General features: G+C 46.1%; 1 protein-coding gene across 1 annotated transcript in view; it reads left to right on the top strand.

The window, feature by feature from the left end:
* VWA3A (von Willebrand factor A domain containing 3A) overlaps positions 1-21,796 on the top strand; it is an 82,771-nt gene that overhangs the window by 32,134 nt on the left and 28,841 nt on the right. Inside the window, exons 8-18 of the mRNA XM_064362563.1 lie at positions 3,480-3,578; positions 4,899-5,005; positions 9,845-9,970; positions 10,944-11,052; positions 11,295-11,360; positions 13,009-13,134; positions 15,117-15,252; positions 15,978-16,081; positions 17,728-17,808; positions 18,240-18,334; positions 20,348-20,467. Of these exons, the coding sequence (XP_064218633.1) occupies positions 3,480-3,578; positions 4,899-5,005; positions 9,845-9,970; positions 10,944-11,052; positions 11,295-11,360; positions 13,009-13,134; positions 15,117-15,252; positions 15,978-16,081; positions 17,728-17,808; positions 18,240-18,334; positions 20,348-20,467 (1,169 nt within the window). The remainder of the gene's footprint in view (positions 1-3,479; positions 3,579-4,898; positions 5,006-9,844; positions 9,971-10,943; positions 11,053-11,294; positions 11,361-13,008; positions 13,135-15,116; positions 15,253-15,977; positions 16,082-17,727; positions 17,809-18,239; positions 18,335-20,347; positions 20,468-21,796) is intronic.

A 21,796-nucleotide genomic window follows, 5' to 3' on the forward strand; every position in this document is an offset into this window, starting at 1 on the left:
TGTAATCCTAGCTACTCAGGAGGCTGAGGCAGGAGAATAGCTTGAAACCTGAAGGCGGAGGTTGCAGTGAGCCCAAATTGTGCCACTGCACTCCAGCCTGGGCTACAAGAGTGAAACTCCATCTCAAAAAAAAAAGAAAGAAAAGAAAGTGTAGGTGTGAGCCCTGCCAAGATCTTGGGGAGAATGTTCCAGGCAGAGGAGACAGCAAGTCCAAAAGTCCTGGGTCAGGAACAAGCTTGGTATGTTCCAGAAGCAGCACATGGGCCAGTGTAGCAAGCACAGAGTGAGCTCTGTGGAGAAAGGAGACGAGGTTAGATGAGCAGGTTGAAATCAGGGAAGGCCTGATTCCAAAGGTGACGGCTCTAATACAGCAGGAGAGTGAGCTGATCTGACAAGTTTCAAAACAATCACGCTGGCTGCTGCATAACCTGACTGCACAGAGGGTAGAAATGGAAACAGGAAGACCGCACTGGGAGAGAAAAACAGAGGCTTAGACTCAAGCATTAGTGTCGACGGAATGAGATATGGTAGATTCAGCGCACAGCTAGAAGGCAGGACCAGCAGAACTTGCCAATGGATTGGATAGGTTTGGGGCCAGAGCGCCTGGGCTGGTGTTGAATGGCATTTACTGAGATGGGGAAGACTGAGGGAGAACAGATTTGAAGAGGAAAACCAAGAGATCTTGTTTTGGATGTGTGAAGCCTCAGGGACTTAGTAGACATCCAGACAGACAAGTGGAGCAGGATGTTGGGGGCACAGCTCTGAAGTTCCAAGAGAAATCTGCTTGAAGATGGACCTCAGATAATCATTCACATTCAGATGATATTCAAAGGCATGACACTCAGATCACTTAGGGAGTGATCACAGAACAGTGGTTTTCCACTGGGGGTGATTTTGCCCCAAGGGGACAGTCGGCAATATCTGGAGACATTTTTGATTGTCATGGCTCGGGGAGAGGGGATGTTACCGACATCTAGATTAGCAGCAGCTGGGGATGCTGCTCACCATCCTGTAAAGCACAAGACAGCTCCCTACAACAGATAATTATCCAGCCCAAATGTCAATAGTGCCAAAGTTGGCAAACCCTGGGGTAGATATAGAAGAGAGTGGCTGGGTGTGATGGCTCGTGGCTGCAATCTCAGCACTTTGGGAGGCCGAGGCTGGATGATCTCTTGAGGCCAGGAGTTTGAGACCAGCCTGGGCAATACAGTAAGACCCTATCTCCACAAAAAATAAAAAATAGCCAGGTGTGGTGGCACATACCTATTGTTCCAGCTACTTAGAAGACTGAGGCAGGAGTATCACTTGAGCTCAGGAGTTCCAGGCTCCAGTGAGCTATGATCGTGCCACCGCACACCTGGAGGCTCTTGTTAAAATAAAGACTCTGATTAGGTAAGCCTGGAGTGGGACCAGAGACTCTGCATTTCTGACAAGCTGGAGGATGGTGATGCTGTTGGCCTGTGACCCACACCTTCAGAAGCAAGTTCCTAGGGCATGCCAGTATTTAGACTTTGGAACTAGGTGGAGGAGGTCGCTAGGAAAGGAGATTAAGAAAGTCTGGCCAGTGAGTAGAGGGGTAAGTGGGAGAATGTGATGTCCTGGAAGACATGTGTACTAAGTCTTTTAATTTGTTAAATTCTTGACACAGTCAAACTGTGCCATATTGCTACTCAGAGTTTGAGAAAGTCGAGAATTTGGATTTAACCCTTGGGCTCGGCAAGAGAAAGCTCATTGATCACCTTGACAAGTGTGGTTTCAGAGGAATAGGAAGGCGAGAAGCTAACTTGAAGGACATGTGGCTAAGATGGAGAGCAGAGAAATGAAGCCGTGGCAGGAGGGAGAGGTGGCATCCTGAGAGGTCTATTCCTTTTTTAAGATGGGCGCTATTATAACCTGTTTGTATGGTGATGGAAATTGTACAATCAGTAGGAGTGGATGATCCAGGAGAAGGGATGATCACAGAAGCAGAGTTCCTATTTAGCAAGAGCAGATCCATTAATGCAAGTCAAAGGGTTGGCCTAGAAACTGTTGCAGGTTGGCCTTAGATGCATTGTAACCGGAAAGAAGTGTGTGGGCCTATGGGCAGGTAGGTTGGTAGACTCTGCATGGAAAGATTTTTTAAGATTCTCTTCAATTTGTTTCTGTTTTCTCAGCAAAATTGGAGGCAAAATCACTTGCTGGGTGAGTGCAGAAAGGGAGTGCTGGAGGTGTGAGAGAAGAGGTAAAACACTCTCCGAGAGCAGAAGAGTGAATTGAACAGGAAAATTAGATATCCAATAAAGTAGGATTTAAGGCAAAAAGCACCGAATGGAACCTACCGCCCCTAGAGAACTGTAAATTTCATATAAATGAAAGCTCCAATCCACAGTGCAGCTATAACAAGATGAACATTTATGTGCAGAGTCAAACAGCATCGACAAGTAATACAAACAGTACTTGACTGGTCGACTTAGGATTTTCCCACTTATGATGGGTTTATCAGGAGGTGGCCCCATCATAAGTCAAAGAATAATAACTGTAGAGTAATAGCATTTAGAAACATAATTAGAAACTTGGGTATGGTGGCACACAGTTGCTTGAGCCCAGGAGTTCGAGACCAGCCTGGGCAATGTAGCAAGACCTCATCTCAAAAAGAAGAAAGAAGGAACATAATTAGAAATGCACAGAGACATCATTGCAGCTGGCGAGCTTAACACATCTGGCTTTCAGCGGTGGAGGAGGCAAAAAATAAATAAGGACATAGAGAAATTAAATCAGATAAGCTAATATGAATAGCTATCAAACTTTGTATCTTCCAACAAAGGGTGTTTTTCTGTAGTCTCCAGATTTTCTCCAGTGAGCATGTATTACTTCATAAGATTGGACAATAAATATAAGGGAAGCCGGGAGCATTGGTTCATGTTTGTAATCCCAGCACTTTGGGAGGCCGAGGCGGGCAGATCAGGACATCAGGAGTTAGAGACCAACCTGGCCAACACAGTGAAACCCCGTCGCTATTAAAAATACAAAGATTAGCTGGGTGTGGTGGTGGGCTGTGGGCACCTGTAATCCCAGCTACTCAGGAGCCTGAGGCAGGAGAATCGCTTGAACCTGGGAGGCAGAGGTTGCAGTGAGCTGAGATCATGCCACTGCACTCCAGCCTAGGCAACAGAGCTAGACTCCATCTCAAAATAAAATAAAATAAAATAAAAACAATATAAAAAATAAAAAGAAAAAGAAATTATTAAAAGTAAATAAATACAAGGGGAAAAAACTTATAAAGAATAGGCTGCCACAAAATAAGAGCAGATCATGCCCAGAGCTGAAGTCATGACACTGGGTTTTCTTTTTCCCTTATAAAATGGGGTTTCCATCTGCTGCTTCTTGTCAGGAGTGAGAGAACTGTTCACATCACTGCATCACACAGAACCCCTCAGTGCAGGCCTTAGGAGATGCACAGACTTGCACTGGCTGTTTCCAAATTCCCTTTTTGGTTTTAGGCATTTGGCCTCATCAAAGGGGCCAGAGTCAGCATCCTCATAGATGTGTCATCTGTCAGCAGTGGCCCTCAGAAAGAGGAGTTCCAAAAGGACCTCATGGTAAGTCTGTCTGGCACAGAGGAACATCTGGAACCACCCCCCACCCCCAGCCTTTCCTTCCTGAGCTTGGTGACTAGCTTGTTTATAGCAAATGCAAGATAGGGTGTCTTATAAAGAACAGTTCACACTTAATTAGCACCTGTGGTTAGAGAACTATGTGGAATTCTGCAAAAACCCAACCAAAGAGTCATTTTCGGTTGCAGTGTGAACTTCTAGTATTCTCACCACGGCGGTATCTGCCAGCTAGACTTTGACTCAAGAGCTCCCATGTTTTCCTGGAAAGAGGACATCAAGACTCCTGCATAGCATAGCACAGGGCTTCTGGCCTTTTCTGGATGGCAGAGTTGTTCTGGTTTCTTTGGAGTTATGGTTCCCAGTGGACATTCACCAGCTCCAGCTTGAGAGCAGTGAACAGGCTGGTGTTGCCCACTGCTCCATCCCCAACTCACATCCACAGCAGAGAAGCTAAGAACGCTGGAGTCAGATGGCTGGAGTCAAATCTCAGCCACCTTCACCACCTCCAGGCCATGCAACTGTGTTACCTAATCTCTCTGTGCCTGCCTTACCTCCTCTGTAAAATGGGGATGATAACAGTGGCTACCTAGGGTTGCAGTAAGGATAAAAGGAGCTTGTGCAAGTGAAGTGCTCAGTGGGAAGTCTGGCCTAGAGAAAAGCCTCTGCAGTGTGAAGTGATGTGGAGGGGCCATTTCCTCACAGGTGCCATGGCAGCAATAGCCCATTGTATGTTGTACAGGTCCTACAGAGGCTCAGTGTGGGGCCATCCTCCAGATTTGTCCCCTGTTCCTGGTCTCAGTGGATGTCAGGGGACAGCTGTCAGAGCAGTCTCCCACTTTATGACAAGTCCTCAGGACAGAGTTTCTAAAGATCCCCCAGGTGGAGTAGTCTATTATTAGCCAGGGCAGGGCTCGTGGGGGTGGCATACAGGTAGAACTTCTAGCTGGCCAGGAAGAAGAGGGAGGAGTTACGGATACTCACCAGCTCCATCTCTAGCTCACATGCCTTAGAGAGAAACCATGGTCCCTGACGTCTGTCCTCCCTCTCCGGATGCCACAGGTAAGTGTCAAGGGTCTAGCTATAGCACACACTGAGATGGCAGCCCAGATGCTCATCCCACCCACAGGAGGCCCAGCAGGTGGGAAGCAAATGTTGACTTGAGGCTGCTGCTAAGCTGAGCCTCAAGCAGCCCTATTTCAGCACAGTTCACACCCCACCCAGAGAGGCTGGCCAAGGCAAGAGAGGCAAAGCTGGGCTCCCCATTCCCCTGGCTCTGGGAGCCAGTGATGTCCTTTTGTCCAACAGAGCCTCATCGATGAGCAGCTGAGCCACAAGGAGAAGCTGTTTGTCCTGTCCTTCGGCACCACCACCAGGTCCCTCTGGCCAGACCCCACGGAAGTCAGCGCATCCACGTGAGTGGCTTTTCTGCCTGACCATGATGCTGACTTGTTCATTTTCCTCTTAAGCAGCAGAGTCTTTATTGAATGATTCAAATGCAAACCCCAGGACCCTACTAGATAAGTGAGTACAAAGAGACAACTCACAAAAGCAGAAACAAGTTTTGGAAAGATAGCCACCCTCATGAGCAGTTCATAAACTGAAAGATAAGGTGACCACAAGATACTTTTTATCCAGCAAACTAGCAAAGATAGTTTTATTGTGAAAATAACACAATGCATGGTTTTTTAAAATTCCAACAGTATGAAAGGATGATAAATAATAGCAAATGAGTCTCCCTTTTTTTTTTTTTTTTTTTTTTTTTGTGAGACAGGATCTCTGTGTGTCTCTCAGCCTGGAGTGCAGTGGCACAATCGTAGCTCATTGCAGCTTTGACCTCCTAGGCTTAAGCAATCCTCTCACCTCAGTCTCCTGAGTAGTTGGGACTACAGGCATGTGCCACCACACCCTGCTGAGTTTGTATTTATTTATTTATTTATTTAGATAGGGTCCCTGTTGCCTAGGCTGGAGTACAGTGGTGTGATCTTGGCTCACTGCAACCTCCACCCCTGGGTTCAAGTGATTCTCATGCCTCAGCCTCCCAAGTAGCTGGGACTACAGGCATGTGCCCCCACGCCCAGCTAATTTTTTAATTTTTTGGTAGAGATGGGGTTTCATCATGTTGGCCAAGCTGGTCTCAAACTCCTGACTTCAATTGATCTGCCCACCTCAGCCTCCCAAAGTGTTGGGATTATAGGAGTGAGCCACCATGCCTGGCCAGTTTATTTTTGTAAAGATGGGATATTGCCCAGGCTGGTCCTGACCTCCTGGCCTCAAGTGCCGTTCCAGTCTTGGCCTCGCAAAGTGCTGGGACTACAGATGTGAGACGCTGTTCATGGCCCAAAACGGTTTCTTATATCCACTCCCACAAATAAGTCTTTGCACACACATGCATCTGTGTGTTTACCTTCTTATTTTGACATAAACAGGAGCTACATAACACTGCTTTCCAGCTGGTCTTGAATCTCTCTGTCAGTGCATACAAAATCTACCTCATTTGTTTTAATGACTGCAGAGGATTCCACTGCATAGACGTCCTTTAGTTGGGGATTTCTAGTCTGGTGTTTTTTTGTTTTTTGTTTTTTGAGGGATAGGAGGGAGGCATGTAAGAATCTCTACTTATCCATTGAGTATAAATTTCTTTTCCATGAAAGGAATGTCCTTGATCACCCAACATGTGTTGGTTAGTTGCCATACTAGGTACTTTGCATAGATGATTGTATTTAGTATTTATAGCCACCCCATGGAATAGGATTATTATCCTCATTTTGCAGATGAGGAAACACAGACTCAGGTTAGGGAAGATGCCGAAAGTGGCAGAGCCAGGATTGGATTCCAGATCCCAGGAAAAGGCACATGCTTTGGCCAGGTCCAGTTGCTCACGCCTGTAATCCCATCACTTTGGGAGGTCTAGTTGGGAGGATTGCTTGAGCCCAGGAGTTTGAGACCACCCTTGGCAACACAGTGAGACCCCATCTCTACAAAACATTAAAAAATTAGCCTGGTGTGATGGCATGTGCCTGTAGCTCCAGCTACTTAGGGGGCTGAGGTGAGAGGTTTGATTGAGCCTGGGAGGGAGGTTGAGGCTGCAGTGAGCTGTAATTGTGCTACCATACTTCGGCCTGGGCGACAGAGAGAGACCCTGTCTCCAAAAAATTAAAAAGTTAAAAAAAAAAAGTATGTGTGTAGATTACTAGCAGGGAGGCCCCCTCACCAGCACTCGCTATAAAGAGGAGCCCTTCCAGGTAGAGAAATGCCCGCTTCTGGCAGCTCTGGCTTTGAATCCCAACCCCAACAGTCACTGGGTGGTCTTGACTCTCTCATTTGCAGAACAAGGCCAATCCTGCCCACTCCTCACAGGACTCTTACGAAGATGAAATGAAAATGAAGTTCCTGGCAAGTGCCAGGTACTCAATGAACAAGAACATTTTTAACTCTGATTTCCGCTTTAGGTGGAGCACTGATCTCTGGGTTGTTAGGGATAGTAGCCAAAGTTCTGCACCTTCAGGACCTCCTCGACTTCTCTTGTCACATCCCTGTCATATCTTTACCATGTGTACTATTGTTTATTTTTTTAATTTTTCTTTTTTTTAGATGGAGTCTCACTCTGTCACCCAGGCTGGAGTGCAGTGGTGCGATCTCAGCTCACCGCAACCTCCGCTTCCTGGGTTCAAGCAGTTCTCCTGCCTCAGCCTCCCAAGTAGCTGGAATTACAGTTGCTGCCACCACACCCAGCTAATTTTTTGTGTGTTTTTAGTAGAGACAAGGTTTCACCATATTGGCCAGGCTGGTCTGGAACTCCTGACCTCCAGTGATCCACCCCCCTCGGCCTCCCAAAGTGCTGGGATTATGGGTGTGAGCCACCACACCCAGCCTACCTACCATGTATACTACTGTTGATTTTTCTTTACTTCAATTCTATTTATTTATTATTGAAAGAAAAGTGGTTTGGTTTTGTTTTGGTTTTTGAGACCGAGTCTTGGTTTGTCGCCCCGATTGGAGTGCAGTGGCACGATCTCGGCATGCTGCAACCTCTGCCTCCCAGGTTCAGGCCATTCTCCTGCCTCAGCCTACTGAGTAGCTGGTATTACAGGCACATGCCACCACAGCTGGCTAATTTTTATACTTTTAGTATAGACAGTGTTTCACCATGTTGGTCAGGCTGGTAAGAAACTTATTTTGGGGGGGTTTTTTGTTTGTTTTCTTGCTGCTGTTGTTGTTTTGAGACAAGGTCTTGCTCTGTCACCCAGGCTGCAGTGTAGTGATACAATCATAGCTCACTGCAGTCTTAAACTCCTGAGCTCAAATGATTCTCCAGTCTCAGCCTCCACAGTAGCTGGGACTACAGGAGGGTACCACTGTGCCCGACTAATTTTTTAAAATTTTTCTTTTTTGTAGAGATAGGGTCTGGCTATGTTGACCAGACTGGTTTTGAACTCCTGGCCTCAAATGTTCCTCCCCACTCAGCCTCCCAAAGTGCTGGGATTGCAGGCATGAGGCACTGCTCCTGGCCTGAAGAAAACTTTCTATCAGTAACATAACTGAGAAGCCCATATCACTTGCATGATTATACTGCTATAATCATGCAGTTATATTTCTATAATTAGAAAGCAACCATATGTCTTTCTTTAACGGCTTTGAGGAAAAAAAAGAAAGAAACCATATAAATAAATACAATGAGAGAAAAACAGTGGGTTTTTTTTTTGTTTATTTGTTTGTTTGAGGTGGAGTTTCACTCTTGTTGCCCAAGCTGGAGTGCAATGGTGTGATCTCAGCTCACCGCAACCTCCACCTCCCAGGTTCAAGCGATTCTCCTGCCTCAGCCTCCCGAGTAGCTGGGATTACAGGCATGCACTAACACACCTGGCTAATTTTGTATTTTCAGTAGAGACAGAGTTTCTCCATGTTGGTCAGGCTGGTCTCAAACTTCCGACCTCATGTAGTCCGCCTGCCTCAGCCTCCCAAAGTGGTGGGATTACAGGTGTCAGTCATCGTGCCCAGCCTTAAAACAGTGGTTTTAAATTCCAGCTGAAATCTATTGGTTAGAGAAGGTGTTAGACCAGGGACTTGTTCTTGCTGTTCAAAAGGTAGACTTGACAATTATAATAATGAAAGACCGACTTATTAGTACCACACCGAGATTTTCTTTCAGATTTTTGATTTTTTGAAATAGAAAGAACAAACCTCTTTACCAGTGCCATGCGAAGTATTAGCCAAGAAAGAACCAAGTTAAGTCATTTTTCGTTTCATCAGTGGTGTGTACCCCAACTCACATGGGATGTAGCTGCACAGCCAGAGTGCTTTCTCTTCTTTAAGGCTGGCCTGTTGAGGGCTGGCTCCCAAGAGAGTGGGTTTAGGGAGAAAGAAGCTCAGCCCCAGACCCTCACATAGGACAACTGCTAAAAGCTCATATCTTAGAGTCAGACCTAGTTTAAAATCTCAGTTTTACCAGTTGCTTACAGTATCACCTTGGGCAAGTCCTAACTCAGTTTCCTCATCTACAAAATGGGAATAAAGGTACCACCCTCACAAGTTATTGTTAGGTTTAAATGAGCTAATATTTGTCCTGGGCCTGGTACCTAATACTACAGGCCAGGTTCGGGGCTCACACCTGTAATCCCAGCAGTTTGGGAGAGTAGAAAGGGGGACTTCTTGAGGCCAAAGGTTCAAGACCAGCCTGGCAACATAGTGAGACCCCCATCTCTATATAATCTTTTTTTGAGGTAGAGTCTCACTCTGTTGCCCAGGCTGGAGTGCAGTGACACAATCTTGGCTCACTGCAACCTTCTACCTCTGGAGTTCAAGCGATTCTCCTGCCTCAGCCTCCCAAATAGCTGAGATTACAGGCATGTACACCATGCCTAGCTAATTTTTTTTTTTTGTATTTTTAGTAGAGTATTTTTGTATTTTTAGCCATGTTGGCCAGGCTGGTCTTGAATTCCTGACCTCAAGTGATCCACCCACCTTGGCCTCCCAAAGTGCTGGGATTACAGGTGTGAGCCGCCATCCCCGGCCTTCTATGTAAAATGTAAAAATTAGCTGGGCAGGATGGCACATACCTGCATTCCCAGATACCTGGGAGACTGAGACAGGAGAATCGCCTGGGGCCAGGAGTTCGAGGTTACAGTGAGCTATGATTGCACCACTGCACTTCAGTTTGGGTGACATACCAAGATCTTATCTCTAAAAAAAATAAAAATGAAATTCAATACAAACAGTCTTATAATTAGGCTGCTGTTGTTGTCTACCCCCAGCCTCCAGGAACTTAAGCTCTGGGTACAGACACTGCAGCCTGCTGGAGGCAGCAACCTGCTACAAGCCCTGAGGAAGATCTTCACTCTCAAGGGGCTGGATTCCCTGGTGGCCATCCTGAGAAGCTGGTAGGTCTTCTTTCTAAGCGGGAGACATACAACACAAAGGGGACTGAAGAACCAAACCATTGTTGGAGAAAAGATTGGCCAGTCACGGTGTCTCATGCCTGTGATTCCAGCACTTTGGCAGGCCGAGGCAGAAGGATTGCTTGAGGCCAGGAGTTTAGTCTGCAGTAAGCTATGATTGTTTCACTGCACTGTATGTAGCTTGGGCAACAGAGTGAGACCCACAGCACTGTAGCCTGGGCCACAGAGTGAGACTCAAATAGGGAAGGGAGGAGAAGGGAAGGGAAGGGAAGGAAGAGGAAGAGAGGAGAAGGGAGGGGAGGGGAGGGGGAGAGGTGAGGGAAGTGGGGGGAAGGGAGGGGGAGGAGGAGGGGAGGGGAGGGGAGGGGGAGAGGTAAGGGAAGTGGGGGGAAGGGAGGGGGAGGGGGAGGAGGATGGGAGGGGAGGGGGAGGGGAAGGGCAGGGAAGGGAGGAGGGAAGGAAAGAAAGGGAGAGGAAAGGAAAGGAGAAATAAAAGAAAGGGAAGAAATGGAAGAAAGGGGAGGAAGGAAGGAGGGAGGGAGGGAGGGAGGAAGGGAGGGAGGGAGGGAAAGTAAAAATAGGGAAGGAAGGAAGGAAGAAGGGAAGAAGAATGGAGGGAGGGAGGAAAGAAAGGGAAGGGAGGAAGAAAGGAAGGGAGGGAAGAAGGGAGAAAGGGAGGGAGAGAAAGAAAAGAAGAGAAAAGAAAAGAGAAAGAAAATCATGACTCTTCACACACACAAGAGGGAAGGATTGCAGTCACAGGCTGCCCATCTGCAGAGGAGGCAGGGAGCCAGGCCTGCAGTCCACCTAGCCCTGCATCCCACATAGGTGACCTGGGACATAGGTGGCCAGTTAAGAATGGGTAGATGTTCCCTGGGAATTACCATTTTGCTCTGGAATGTTCTCAAAGTGGTCTGACCTAGGTTGCCCACTTCTCTTCTGCCTTCGCCCCCAGCCCAGATCAGCCTTCTGAAATCCTGTCCGACTACATCCAGCAGTCCACCATGGGAAGAGACCTCATTGTCCACTTCATCACCTACAAATGCGATGATCAGATGCCCCCTGTGAGTGCCTGAGACCTCTGAGGTGTCCCGTGGCTTTGGTGGTAGTGAGCTGGGCTGGTCTTTGAGGCCCCATGCTTGAACAGGCCCCCGAGCTGTGGGCCAGAACACACCCGTGCTTGTGCCTGGTTCTCCCTTTGGTAAAATGGGAAGCTTTGGATAACTGGGAGATTCAGTCAAGGAAAAGGCTTACTGGAGTATTGGTGTTGCACTAGTGAGGGCTGACCCTGTCCCCATCCCTGCAGGCTGTCCTGAAGAACCTTGCAGAAGCTATTAGCGGCTACTACCACTGCTACAACCCAAAGATGGAGGTAAGCCATGGTGCCAGCACGCGGCCCCTGTCCTCTCCTTGTCTGCCTCCAGGGTTGTACCCAGGAGATCTGGGCCAGGACCACGCTGTACACTTGTTTCTCCTCTTCTCCCTGTCCCCATCTGTATTCAGTGAGGTTACAAAGGTAAAACCGGGTTAGAACTAATATGTGGGAAGAACAGGGACAACCTGAAGTCACAAGAGATGCTTTGGTCAGCCTGTATGATGCATTGATTACGTGCCTGGGAGCCCAGAGGCCTTTTAAAGCCCTGCCTGCAGAATCCTCAATCACTCTCCAGTTGCCATTCTTATAGGCCCCAGCCCAGCTCTGCTCCCACCAAAGCACTCAGTCTGAATTGCCTTGATTTTCTCTCCTAGATAAACTCCTGCTATTGCAGGGAACCCACTGCAGAGCGAAATGAGGAATCAGTTCTGTACCAATCCATCCATTACTGTCCTTGTCCCAGTTAATAACTAGACATCAGCCACCCCGTGTTCACAAGGGAGGCAGCAATTAGCGAACTTGTGTGTAGATTCATTTGGAAGATCAAGAATGCAATCATCTGGTAGCTCCCAGGCTGTGTCTTGCCTACCATTACAAGCATGAGTAAATGAGTGTCTGCATCTCACAAGTGAATACAAAGGTCACAAAGTCCGTCCCCACTTTTCATAGCAGGGAGCCAAGCTCAGACAGCACCCTATCTTGATACCTCATTGCCTAGACTCTTGTTTGTAAGTGACTCAGACTACAGAGGTTAGGAAGGTAAAGTAAACCACTGAGACTGACTGGTTCAAGAAATTTTTTTTTTTTTTTTTGAGACAGATTTCACTCTTGTCGCCCAGGCTGGAGTGCAATGGCACCATCTTGGCTCACTGCAACCTCTGCCTCCTTGGTTCAAGCGATTCTCCTGCCTCAGCTTCCCAAGTAGCTGGGATTACAGATGTCTGCCACCATGCCAGGCTAATTTTTGTAGTTTTAGTAGAGACGGGGTTTCACCATGTTGGCCAGGCTGGTCTCGAACTCCTGACCTGGTGGTCCACCTGCCTCAGCCTCCCCTGTGGCTTGACCAGGCACAGTGGCTCATGCCTATAATCCTAGTGCTTTAGGAGGCCAAGACAGGAGGATCATTTGGGGTCAGGAGTTTGAGACTAGCCTAGGCAATATAGTGAGAGCCCATCTCTACAAAAAAATTAAAAATTAGCCTGGCATGGTAGAATGTGGCTGTAGTCTCAGCCACTTGTGAGGCTGACCCCAGAGGATGACTTGAGCCCAGGAGTTTGAGGCTGCCGTGAGCAATGATTGCACCACTGCACTCCAGCCTGGGTGACAGAGCAAGATGCTTTCTCTAAAAGTAATAATAAAATAAATAAATAATAATTATACCCATCCTAGTGCACGTAAAGTATTTCTTTACACTTTCACAGTCAGAAAATCCTTCAATTGTTTTAATACACAGCAGGCCAATTGCACAAACAAAGTGCAGCACGTCTGCAGGCTCTGTCTGGCACAAGTGTCCTGTTTTATAAGGCCTGGTGGAGAGAGTCTGCCCCTCTGCCTGGGCATTGGCCTGGCGGCTTGCCCCTTCCTGGGTTGGCCCCTGTGGGTAGCCAGGTGATTCTGGATATCTGATTGCTCTTGCCACCCTCAGCTCTATACCAGCCGGGAAGTGGATGAGCTCCTGGCAGAAATTCAGAAGGCCCAGAGCCTCCTCGGCCACATGAAAGCCCTGCAGCACAGCAGCCCCTGTGAGGCGCTCACCTGCACCATGGAGGAGGTAAGTGGTGCAAATGTCAGTTCTGGGACCTTCTCCCAGCAGCACTCGGCTGGTCTCATTCCTCTTTCTCACCTGTTTGTAGAGGGCACAGCTGCCAGTGCCTGTCACTTCCAAAAAGTGAAACAAGGCAAGGCCCACCCTCCATTGCACCCCAGAGCTCTGAGTTGGGTGGGCTGGGTGGGCCCACCATGGTGCCAGAAAGATCTTGGTGGATTTACTAACGGTAAAATGTATTTCAGAGGAAGACCAGCAGGCTCCTGCCATCCCCTCTGTCCTGCCACTGTCCCCTCCATTACCCCCAATTTGGAGAATGATGAAAACCTCAACTACCCAGAATAGGCTGCTTTAAAGTCATTCTCATTTCAGCCATGGCTCACACCTGAAATCTTAGTGCTTTGGGAGGCCAAGGCCAGAGGAGCACTTGAGTCCAGGCGTTCAAGATCAGCCTGACCAACATGGCAAAACACAGTCTCTACAAAAAATTAAAAAATTAGCCAGGCACAATGACATGTGCCTGTAGTCCCAGATACTCAGGAGCCTGAGGTGGGAGGATGATTGAACGTGGGAGACCGAGGCTGCAGTGAGCCATGATGGCACCACTGCACTCCAGCCTGGGCAATAGAGAGAGACCCTGTCTCAAAAAATAATTTTAAAAATATATAAATACAATAATAACAATTAGTATTCGAATTATAATAGTTTTTGGCCGGCTAATTTTAATAGTGTGGCGGCTCATGCCTATAATCCCAGCACTTTTTGAGGCTGAGGCAGGTGGATCGCTTGAGGTCAGGAATTCAAGACCAACCTGGCCAACATGGTGAAACCCTGTCTCTACTAAAAATACAAGAATTAGCCAGGAATGGTGGTGGGCACCTGTAATCCCAACTACTCAGAAGGCTGAATTAGGAGAATCGCTTGAATCCAGGAGGCAGAGGTTGCAGTGAGCCCAGATGGCACCACTGTACTCCACTCCAGACTGGGTAACAGAATAAGACTCCATCTCAAAAAAAAAAAAAAAAAAAGAATTACAATAGTTCTCATTTATTAAGTGCTCAATTATAAGATAGGCACAATGTTTAATTATTAAATGTGCTATCTTAATAACTGTCTGAGGTAATTATATTATTACTTTTTACAGGAAACTGAAGTTAAGAGGTTACATAACTTGCTCAAGATTGCAGAGACAGAAGTAGATTGAGTATGGATTGAACCCAGGTCTGAGGCTCAAAACCTTGCCAAGAGTTTCCCAAAATGAAGTGCATGCACTACTTGTAGTTTGCAGGATGATTTTAGGTGTTGCATGGATTAATGTATTTTTTAAATGGTATCTATTTAAAACTAGCTCATTATGGTCATCAGAGATCTTCTTTCTAAAATGGTGAAAGGGAGTGAATTTTTTAAATTAAGTAAAATTAATAACTAAAAAGCTTTAATGTTACATGTTGATTCTTTAAAATATTAATAATAATACAGTAATATTCAGATATAGCAAAATTCATGAAGGCAGTGAGTCTCTGAAGTTTGGGACTTGCTGTTCTATGTTTTACTTATACATTTGCTATGTAATTTAACCTCTCAGAGCCTCCATTCTTTACTTTGTAAATGTGGCCACAGGGTGGCCAGATGGGGGCTCCATAAGTGATTTGGCGCAGGAGTTTTTAGTTCTCTGGAGCATGGAGCGGCGACCTGTCATCTTGGGGTCCATGATGCTGATCATCATGATAAGGTTAGGGAAGGAACCAGGAGGATGGGCCACTGTGAGAGCAAGCCAGCTGCTGGGTACACCTCCCTCTTCCCCTGGAAATTCCAGAAACCACCAGGGAAGGGGAGGGGACAATGGAAGGGAAAGGTAAAACCACCTTTAATCTACCAGGGAGGGTTTAAGATCTTTCACATGCTGGGACTAGGTGTAGGGGTGAAGACTGAGGACTTTTCAGCTCTGAAATATGATTATGTAATGAGGGCTTTCTCATTTCATTTAGATTTCCACAGAGATTGCAAAAGGGCCACTCATAAACCTCTTGCCTAAACCTCCAAAGCATGACGCTCCTCTCACCATTGAGTTTCCAAACTTGGACAAGACTTCTGCAGAGTGGCTTAAGGTCAATAGTCTGAAAGGTAAATCTCCAAAGAGGGCAGAACCCAGGAAACAGGTGACTGACACCCAGCCGGGCACAGTGTCTCACAGCTGCACTCCCGGCACTTTGGGAGACCAATAAGAGAGGATCAGTTGAAGCTAGGGATTTGAGACCAACCTAGGCAACATAGCAAGACCCATCTCTATAAAAAAATAAAGTAGCCGGGCGCGGTGGCTCACACCTGTAATCCCAGCACTTTGGGAGGCCAAGGCGGGTGGATCATGAGGTCAAGAGATCGAGACCATCCTGGTCAACATGGTGAAACCCTATCTCTACTAAAAATACAAAAAATTAGCTGGGCATGGTGGCGCATGCCTGTAATCCCAGCTACTCAGGAGGCTGAGGCAGGAGAATTGCCTGAACCCAGGAGGCGGAGGTTGCGGTGAGCCGAGATCGTGCCATTGCACTCCAGCCCGGGTAACAAGAGCGAAACTCCGTCTCAAAAAATAAATAAATAAATAAATAAATAAAGTCAAATTAGCTGTGTGTGGTGGTGTGCACCTGTAGTACTACCTACTCAGGGAGGCTGAGGCAGGAGGACAACTTGAGCCCAGGAGTTTGAGGATGCAGTGAGTTATGATCGTGCCACTGCACTCCAGCCTGGGTGACAGAGCAAAACCCTGTCTCAATAAAATAAAATAAAAGGCTTGAACCCTTTGAAGCTTCCCAAGCAGTGCCTCCAACCTCACAATTTATTTTTTTCAGCCAAGAAATTAAGTCTATATCAGGTCCTGGCACCCAATGCATTTTCTCCCGTGGAGGAATTTGTACCTGTTCTCCAGAAAACAGTATCATCGACTATCCATGAGGTAATTCAGATTCATAATTCTCTCCAGTCCCCTGCAGGAGAGCTCCCTTCTGGCTTTTCCCACCTTCTTAAATGTTCTGGCAACAAGAATTACCAGGGATTCAGGCTTCCCACCCAGGACCCTAGAAGGCACATCAAATCCACTGTAACTACTGGTTTTCAAAGATCTGAAAATTGAACTTGGGAGGTAGGGCAAGAGGGATAAACCAGGTACCATGGTCACCTCCTTCATGAAGGTTTTCTCCTCCCAACTCAGAACAGACTTGCTCTCTTTATATCCTCGCTGTACCCAATGCAGATTTCTACTATGCTCCCATAAAGTGTTAATGCATGAATTTTTATATATTTAAATCCCTATCAAGTATGAGGTATACAGAGGGAAAACTCTTCAATTCTCTATACCCTGTTTAGTATGAGTAAGAAATCAATGAATGTTTCCTGCATGGCTAAGAAGGTAGTGGGAAGGAAAGATGGCAACAAGAAGGAAAAGAATGATGAATGAATGGAAACATGGATGGATGGATGAATGGATAGATGGATGAATAGATGGATAGATGAATGGGTAGGTAAATGGATGCATAGATGGATGGATGGATGAGTGAGTGGATAGATGGATGAATGGATGGGCAGATGGACGGATAGATGGATGGTAGGTAAATAGATGGATGGATAGATAGATGGATGGACAAGTGGACTGATGGATGGATAGATGGATAAATGGATGAGTGGATAAATGGAGAAGTAGATGGATGGATAGATAGATGGATGAATGGATAAGTGGATAGATGGATGGATGGATGGATGGATGAATAGATGGATGGGCAGGTAAATGGATGAATGGATGGATGGATTGATGGATAGATGATAGATGGATGGATGGATGAGCAGATGGATGGATGAGTGGATGGATGGATGCATGGATACGTGAATGGATTAAAATCTGAACAGATGGAAGGACAAAAGAGAAAACGGAAGGATGGATGACAAAATAGAATAAAGGAAAAATGAAAGGATAAAAGTAGAAATTAAGGATGGAAGGAGGGAGGAGGGAAAGGATGGAGAAATGGAAGGAAGGAATAATAGGTGAATAGGAAGATAGTAGAAAGATGGAAGACTGAAAGGAAGAGGAGTAAGGGACACGTAGGTCTAGCAATGCGTGGATGAATGGCTAGATGGATGGAGTGACGGAGAGATGGACATGATGACTTGGTGGAGGGTGAAAAAACAGGAGGAACAAATTGGATTTTCAAAGCATCTGTGAAGGCCTGCCTGGGTTCCCAAACCTAAGAAGTATATTTTAAGATCTCCTGTGCTCTCTATTACTAAAACCCTCCAACCATATCTTCACGACTCTGATGTTCAGAAAAGCCTCTCAGGAAGACAGCCTGGCTTGCTGTCAGGCATGGTCCATTCCAGGGACCACTCTCTTTAAGGCTCTCTGCTTCCAGCTCCAGACAAGGCAATGACCTGGTGATGGTGGTGCTATTGGGGGGTGTGTAGTGGAGATGTGGGAGGGAGTTCAATCCAACCTAAAATGTGTTCAGACCCCACTTCCCTCTCTTGCATCTGATTTGGAGAACCAGTGCCCAAATTAAACTACATATGCTTCTGTCCGCCTGCTCACCCTCCTGCCCGTGCTGAGTACAGAAGGCAATGATACAGTTTGAATGGCATGATGGGACAGTGAAGAACATTCATGTGGACCCACCCTTCCTCTATGAGTACCAGGTCAGTGATGGTTTCAATCAGTCAGAAACTAGGGTGCAGGAAGGAGGAACGGGAGGAAGGCCCCCTGGGCTGTGGTGTCACCAAGCCATTGACTAAACTCCCTCTTGTGAAGAGGCACTGTGTGCTCCACCTGCAGGCCCCCTGGGGCTTTGGCCACCTCCTCCCCAGGCAGGGACCTCAATGCCTAAAAAAAAACCCTCTAATCCTCTGGGGAAAGATCTGCTTCCTCCCCCATTTGATGCAATGAAATACCTTGTGACTATTCCCTTTCTGGTCTTGTGGCAAATTTATCCATGATTTAGTGGAATGATTATATGCCTGGATTCTCAGGGACTTGACACACCATTCCCTGAAGCCCACCCTGGTACACCTCAGGCCCCTTGGTTGCTCAGCCTTTGAGCAGCTACTCACTGTGGCCCACGCTTCTGCAGAGACAGCTCAGCAGAGCTATGCGGATGTACGAGAGGAGGATCGAGTGGCTATCCCTGGCCAGCAGAAGAGTCTGGGGCACTGTCTGTGAAAAAAGGTACCTTTCTTAAGGAGGGCTCTTATCCTTCATGGTTCTGGTGTGTGACATAACCTTTACCTGATTCATGAATACCCTGCTGGTAGCATCAGAAGTCATCACTTAGATTAGGGATTGACAATCTCTCAGCAGAGCCCCCAGAGGAGGAAAAAGTCATCACCACCATCATTGATGTTAATAATGTGATCATTGTGTCGCTGAGGATTGTTGCAATCCCAGTACTGTGGGAGGCCAAGGCAGGAGGATCGCTTGAGGCAAAAAGTTTGAAGCCAGACTAGGCAACATAGTGAGACCCTGTCTCTACAGAAAATAAAATAATTAGCTGGGCATGATGTTGTACACCTATAGTCCCAGTTACTTAAGAGGCTGATACAGGGACAGGAAGGTCGCTTGAGCCCAGGGGTTCAAGGCTGTAGTGGGATATGATTCTGCCTCTGTACTCCAGCCTGGGCAACAGAGGGAGTCCCTGTGTCTAAAAAAAAAAAAAGAAAAGAAAAGAAAAAATCATACTCTCTCCCTGGCCAGAGCAAATGGCTCATGATGAATGGATCCTCCCACCCAGTCAGAGCTGTGCTGTTCTGATTGGCCAGGGTCAAATGCCCATCCCTGAAGCTTGGAGTGGGGTCAGCTTCACTCAACTCAAATTGACTGACAGAGGCAGAGGTGTTTCCCAAAGGGAAATCAGGATGCTGTTGCCAGATGAGGTAATGGATGCCGAATTGCAAGAAACCATAGGTATCTATCATGGCCATTATTATGATTCCATACCTTGTTTGATGTATTAACATTCACAAAGTATTATATTTAGTAATACTATACATTTGTTATTATTATTAGAGACAGGGTCTCACTATGTTGCCCAGGCTGGTCTCAAACTCTTGGCCTCAAGTAATTCTCCTGCCTCAGCCTCCCAGCATGTTGGGATTGCAGGCATGAGCCACTGCACCTGGCCACTATACATCTATTATGTAATTTTGTTCCTGAGGCAACCCTATGAGAAGTCTTATAAGTAGCTTATAGTTAACTTACTTAAACAAAGATCAGAGAGGTTTTGTGACTGCCCAAGGCCACACAGCTGGTGGGAAGTGGAACTTGAACCAAGGTCTTCTGACTGTAAATCCCACGGATTTTCTTTTGCTATCCATAGCTATCTCAAAATGAAAATGGGGCAGGAGGTGAGAACATAAATTTGAAGTAATAAAATGAGAGAAAGACCTACTGAGGCTAGAGATCTTAAAACAGAAAGAGAGCAAATAAAAAAATAAAAATATTTTCCAAGAGGCCCAGCTACACCTAATTCCTTATGTTACTTGCTCAGCTGGTTTTTGTTTTCCCTACAAAGACCCCAACCTATGGTGGGCATGGTGGCTCATGCCTGTATTTCCAGTACTTTTAGAGGCTGAGGCAGGAGGCTCATTTGAGGCCAGGAGTTCAAAACCAGCCTGAGCAACATGGACAGACCCAGTCTCTACAAAAAAAATTTTTTTTTTATTTAGCCAGACATGGTGATGTGTGCCTGCAGTCCCAGCAACTTGGAGGCAGGAAGATCTCTTGAGCCCAGGAGGTTGTGGCTTCAATAAGCCATGATCGCACTACTGTGCTCCAGCCTGGGCAACAGAAAGACAATCTTAAAAAAAAGATATATATATATATATACACATATGTGTGTGTGTGTGTGTGTGTGTGTGTGGATCCTGACCTGTAAGAATATTGAATGCTAATTCTTTAAATCCATGAAAATCATTATATGAAGTCCCTTCCTCTTAAACCATCTCCACCGTCAGGCTTTGTTCCATTACAGCATCTCCTGGGAGAGAAGGGGGTTCCATGACCCCCTTAATCTACCATTGTAAGCCCATCTCCATTGGCCTAAAACCACAGAGAGGATTTTGGCCAGCTATGAATTTGGCATGCAAAATTCCCCTGGAAAAAAACTTTAAATAGTAAAATGGAACAAAATCAACATTATCTCAGAGATTCAGTTCTCCTCTTAAAGCTCGTGTTTCCTTTTAGGGTGGTTATACTGCTCGATATCTCTGCGACCAATTCCATGTACATTATTCATATCCAGCACTCCCTGCGGCTGCTGCTGGAGGAGCAGCTGTCCAACAAGGACTACTTCAACCTCATCGCGTACGTGGCTCCTGGCTCCTGAGGGCAAGGGTGGGTGGTGTGTGTTGGGATGCTGTCGTTGGGCTGAGACTTTGGACATAGCTGGACAACAGATATTGACGTCATGGGCACTCGGCCTCCTAGGATAGCCATCGGTTTATCTGATTTGGATGATCTTGTTTGGGGCATTGAATAATTAAATGGCTACAGGACTGTCCCACTGGGGCGAAGGTGATAAGCGGCCCCAAAACACACTGCTTGATCAACCAGGATAAAGTAATTTAGCCCTTTGGCCCATTTGGCTTCCAAGATGAAACAGGCCGAAGAGAAAAGAAGGACCCTGGCCATGTCCTAGTCTCTCAGTCCTCAGCCTGGCTCCAGCAAGCCATGCAATTTTCAAATGTTTAGGATTCCAATTCTAAATTTAAATTAAAATTATATATATAATTTTGGCCAGGTGCAGTGGCTCACCCCTGTAATCCCTGCACCGTGGGAGGACGAGGCAGGAGAACCACTTGCATCCAGGAGTTTGAGACCAGCCTGGGCAATATAGTGAGATCCCATATCTGTTTTAATAAATAAATTAAATTATATGTATACATTAAATTATGTGTATATATATATAAATGATATGCAATTTTAAAAACTGTATATAGTTTGGAATTAAATACAACAAAGATCAGAGAGGTTTTGAAGTAAGATTTGAACTTACTTCAAAATTATATATAGCGTGCATAGTTTTAAAATGTTAATATAGTTTTTAAATTATATATTATATATAATTAAATATAGTACATATCTAGTATTTTTAATTTAAAAACTATATATATAGTTTTATTTTGTTTTGTTTTGTTTTGAGACAGAGTCTTGCTCTGTTGCTGCCCAGACTGGAGTGCACTGGTGTGATCTCAGCTCACTGCAGCCTCCGCCTTCTGGGTTCAAGCAATTCTCCTGCCTCAGTCTCCCAAGTAGCTGGGAATATAGACACACACCACTATACCCAGCTAATCTTTGTATTTCTATTAGAGATGGGGTTTCACCATGTTGTCCGGGCTGGTCTCAAACTCCTAACCTCAAGTAATCCTCCTGCCTTGGCCTCCCAAGTGCTGGGATCACAGGCATGAGCCACTGCGCCCAGCCATAAAAACTGTATATATAGTTTTTTAAATTGCATACTATTTTAACTAATAAGGGAAGATAGAAAAGCAACCCATTTAAAGGGTAGACTTTTACACAATCTCACACTAAATAGGGCATTTTCTAAACCTAGTAAGTCAGCAGTTAATATTAGATATTATTCTGTACCACAGCCCAATCATTCCCTAATAAACTCTACAGAAAAACATTTAT

This window comes from Aotus nancymaae, unplaced genomic scaffold, assembly GCF_030222135.1.
Source record: "Aotus nancymaae isolate 86718 unplaced genomic scaffold, 86718_ANA_hifiasm-v0.15.2.pri h1tg000049l, whole genome shotgun sequence".
NCBI classification, from domain to species: Eukaryota; Metazoa; Chordata; class Mammalia; order Primates; family Aotidae; genus Aotus; species Aotus nancymaae.